At 37.2% G+C, this 4,801-nt stretch overlaps 1 protein-coding gene across 4 annotated transcripts in view; it reads right to left on the bottom strand.

Annotated features, from left to right (window-relative positions):
• The window catches only part of LOC106463282 (proteasome subunit beta type-5-like), a 31,906-nt gene that overhangs the window by 23,273 nt on the left and 3,832 nt on the right, over window positions 1–4,801 (bottom strand). For 3 of the 4 annotated variants that reach the window (XR_002611457.1, XM_022390727.1, XM_022390726.1), the window contains one exon: window positions 1,172–1,322. The exons of the other annotated variant lie outside the window; for it this stretch is intronic. Coding sequence is in view for 2 of the 3 variants with exons in the window: in XM_022390727.1 (XP_022246435.1) it covers window positions 1,172–1,322 (151 nt within the window). In the remaining variant the exon portion in view is untranslated. The remainder of the gene's footprint in view (window positions 1–1,171; window positions 1,323–4,801) is intronic. 4 annotated transcript variants of the gene reach the window in all.

The raw sequence follows: 4,801 nt of genomic DNA, 5'->3' as shown, positions 1-4,801 counted from the left end.
CTCAGCATGAGGGTCAGGAAGTAATAAGCAGGAGGAATTAATAGGTTAAAGAAAGAGTAAAGAACAAACTAAGAAACAAAATGCACAAAGAGATTTGGAGGAGGCCCATTGTCCCTTACAAATAAAAAAAAGAGCCAAGTGCAAAGCCGGTAGATGGAAAGAGCCGATCATAACTGTCATTTTTGTGGTCAAGTTCAGAAAAAGGGAAACACACATCTGATGTAGGGACAGGGAAATGAAGCAATGAAGGCAATAACAAACTGAAAGAACACTGAACAATGGTAGTGAAGTCTTACACAGTCAATGAGCATCCAGTGGCCACATACAAAATAAAAGTAATGTTATCATCATCACCAGAACCTCAAGAGAAGGTAGTAGTCATAGCCACTTGAGAATACATTTTTATTAAAGTAATTCTTCATATCAGTTTTGTTTTAATGCAGTAACTGAAAGGCAATGTAGTTTGAAATCAATTTTGAAACCAAAGGAAATTAACAAGTTAACACTGGAATAAAGGCAACACAAATCTAACTAAATAGAACTTAAACTTCAATAATCACATCCATTCATGACAATACTGAGGAAATGAATGAAGATCATTTTGAGTGCAAGTTCTTATGGGAATCTTACAAGCATGAAGGATGTGTCACCCTCCTATTAATGGAGGGCTATTGTCACAAAATGATTACATCACACACTAGTGCAGTTCACGTTAAAACATCTTATGTGGTAGAAAGCTCAAGGCTATTGGCATGCACAAAATCTCAGAGTCAGATTTGCAAGGAATAGCTACTGTGTTCTGAGGTAAAGATTTTTCAGAAAGCACAGACTAGACTTGGTGCTGTAGCTATACGTTGTTTAGGGATGAAAATAGGAAGAGTGGAAGAACATTACATAAATACACATGTACAATTCTCCCAAATGTGAATTTACCTTATAAAAAAACAAAAAATTAGATAACCTAAAACAATATTCCATATTTTATCAAACCAAGGACATGTCCTTTTACTATATATACACGTAAAGGGCAACTCAGCTGCAAATTAAAAATTGATTTATATACATACATACATAAATATATATATATATGCATATAAATTAATTTTTAATTTTTACAGATAATAAAAACAAAATTCCGATATACAAATTTAGTCTTCCTATACAGCATCACCAACATACTGTCCTCCTGTAGCTCTTGAATCTACAGCTACCACTACACCTCCTTGATATTTGAAAGCCAAGGTTGTAGTTCCTTTATCATAATGAATTTTAATTCCTCTGCCATGTTCATCTACTGCAATTGTTTTCAATTTCTCCACAGGCTGTTTGTAAAACAAAGAATAAAGCTGAAATTACATACAGAAGTCCTATGTTTGAAGGAGTTCTAAGCGGAAGAGACTGTGAGATATTTATAGTTTCCTAATGAGAATGAAGATATTCTTTTCCATGCTAAGGTTTTTATCATACTGCCAAGGTAGAAACATACAGTAGTTTCCTCAGCAACTTGTTGAATGCTCCAACCAAGTGACTAATACATACTCCACTCTAGACTGTTCTCTAAAGGCTCATAACATATGAAAACCATAACAAATGACAAAACTAGCAAATTTCAAGAAATATTTTTCATAGGAAAAGCACTATGTGAAGGATACACTTTATATTAGGTATACTTTGCACTAGAGCTGGGAAATTAGTGGAATCTGATAATCATTTAATTGTTATATTCATTAATAAATTACTCTCACAAGACTTGGACAGTTCAAATAATCAAAAATAGTAACAAGTGGAAAGTAATTTCAATTAGTTAATTATTTTCCTGAGTCATGACACTAATCAATTAAGCTGAACAACCTTGAATTAATCAAAAATAGTAATGAGAAATCATAATGACAATATTTTGATTACTTGGATGGATGGAAAAATAGAAAGCAGTAATAATCAAAAACACTAATTTTGATTAGCAGATTTTTTATGACATTAATAGGTTTAATCATAATTTCAATTAATTTTGATTATTTTACATAACACTAGCTGATGTAACAGATACTCATAGGAAATTAAATATCAGAATTCTGTGCTACTCTTTGGCTTATATATCTAACATAAAGAAAACTTGCATGTAACAGTATTAATCATAATACTATTTTATTAACATAAGCTGCATGAATTAAGTCTCAAATATTTGTCCCCTAACAATTTATCTTTTTACTACAAAAGCTAATTGATAATGTCCTTTGATCATGTTTGCATACACTCTTTTTTTTTTTGCCAAACTCAGTCAAAATCCCGAGAAATACATTTTCAATGTAAGAAAATGTTAACTTCTGAAAGAGTCTTATCTCATCTCACCTGGAGCAAGAATGCCATTTTGCTTAAGTGGAGGGGCCAGTGAAGACACATAAGTAACCAAGGAAGCAGAAAGTGACCGCCCCGAAAGCATAGATGTGCAAAATCATGAAGGGAAAGCACACCCGAGGGGTTTAGCACTATTTCTGGAACAGGTATGCTCTTCACCCAGTAATTAAAATCAGAACACCAATACAGACAAAACTGAATTGGCAGGCATCAACATATTAAGTAAAAGACATTGACTCACATAAACATCCACGGAAAATGCCTTGGATATGTAACATGATGAGAAAAAACGTCTCCAGATAAAAGAGTGATAATGTGGATTGTCTGAACCCTTTCATTGTCAAAATACATGATATTCTGTACATGAGTAGGAAGACATAGTACGAACATATTGATAGGGAGTCATAACAAGGTGCCTGAGAAGCACTAAATGACAATAAGCAGCTACAGCTAAAGGACCATGAGTGAATAGGTCAAGTATGGGCCACCCAGGCAAAAAACATCTAGGGGAAGCACCTTGGGATACAACCTGTTATGTCAAATGCCATCAATCTGGGCAGAAAATATCCAGTGGAAGCTCCTTGCAAAAGAAACTATTTGATCAACAAGTGTGGTCCACAGGGCAAAATATCCAGGGGAAGCACCTTGGATCCTGAATAATTTGTCCTTATTTAGAACTGCAATGAGTATAACAATTATAGCACTCTTCTTGTCTTGCAGGAACTCATGATCCATAAATTTTGATTTGTGCTGGTTGTACAAAACCCATTCAGGAGGAAACATCCTCAGTCCACCACTCCAGCAACTGGGAACTGCTCCACTAGAAGAAGGGGGGAGATTCATGGTGGGGGTGTCCAGAGGAGCGACACACTGGAGACAGTGCAATGGGTGTGTGTGTTACCCCATTTTGAAAAGCAGAAAGACCCCACTTATAAGAATCACAGGTTAGTAGGGATAGGAAGAAGTCCTATCTGCTTTATTCATGAAGTCCATGAGTGACAGTCCTTCATATAAAAAGCAAGGAATATTTGATTTAAAAAATTATATATATAAATATCAATGGACAAGCTGCCAGTGGTCTTACAGAAACACACCATCTCAACAGTGAGCGTTATAAAAATATTCATATTCAGTGCTAAAATAATATGAAGCATACCTGACCAGACAACACCCACCACTAGGTGGGTTCCTTAAATATGATGGAATGTAAGGAAAATTATCAAACAATAAATAATAATATGTTGACTTACCCCAGTCAAAGGCAAAGAGACGTATGCAGAATCACCACAGGAGGAAGATGATACCCACACAAAGAAGACAAAACCAAGTCATGCAGAGAATGTGCAATGAATATATTGGGAGGTGTCCACATACCAGCTTGAATGATCTCCTACAAAGACCTTCGGTTTCAAGCTCCCAAAGACATAGTCAGATGACAAATTTGGTGCAAAGAAACACTAAGTAGATGGCAATCCTCCATGGATCAGTCAGAATGTACAAATCGTTTGAGTTGACGAAATTAACCAGTGAGGGTAACAGGTGAAAGATCACAGGAAACAGAGAGATACCATGAATAATCAGACGGGAATGAGAACCATGAAAGGAGGCAGTACAAGCCACATAACACAGCGGGGAATGACCTGGAAAAAGAAGGTGATTTGGATCTGATGGGGAGAGACCCTGAGTCAAAGCAAGGAACTGGAAAAAAAACCACATGAGAAGGAGGAGGATGGTGATGTCGGGATGAATGACATTCAATTGCAGTAGTGTGAGGAGTGACCAGGACAGAGGTAAGGGCAGGTAAGAGCAACAAGCAGAGCATGAAAAGGAGTGGTCTGGATTAGGAAAAATACTCTGGAGAAAACTGTGGTTGGAGGGAAGTATATAGGTGATGACTGCTCAAACTGGACTGAAGGCATCTACTCCCAGAGCCAATGGGTGTGGAACCAAAAACCAAAAGAAAGGAACACTGGTGATCCAGTGAGTGACAAACACATCTACGTGAGTTGTTACCTGATGAGAATACACCCACAAAAATACCTGTGAAGACAGGGACTACGTCGAGAGGAGAACCTAGTTGGGTCAACATAAGTGATAGGCTACCAAATTCATGAAGCAGGGAACATAACACACTAAGATCGCCATGTAGTGGTCATGGGCCCAGTAAAGATGAAACATAATCAAAAAATGCAGAGATCTCGATTAGGTTCCCCTTTGCCAGGTGATATAGCTGATGGCATTGAAATAGATGGAATGAACCATAACCACCCACCCCCTCAGAAATGAGAGGAGATGAGACAGAGCCCAATGAACTGCCAAAAGCTCCAGGATGTCGAAAATGGAAAGTAGCCACTTCAACAGACAACTGACTGGAATTCTCTTGAGAATGGAGGAAAACCCCAACCCATCAAGGAAGCAGGTGAGACTTTGGACAAGGTGGAAGAAT

This window comes from Limulus polyphemus, unplaced genomic scaffold (assembly GCF_000517525.1).
Source record: "Limulus polyphemus unplaced genomic scaffold, Limulus_polyphemus-2.1.2 Scaffold1368, whole genome shotgun sequence".
NCBI lineage: Eukaryota > Metazoa > Arthropoda > Merostomata > Xiphosura > Limulidae > Limulus > Limulus polyphemus.
The sequence above is the reverse complement of the archived record's forward strand: the minus strand, read 5'-3'. Positions and strand labels throughout refer to the sequence as shown.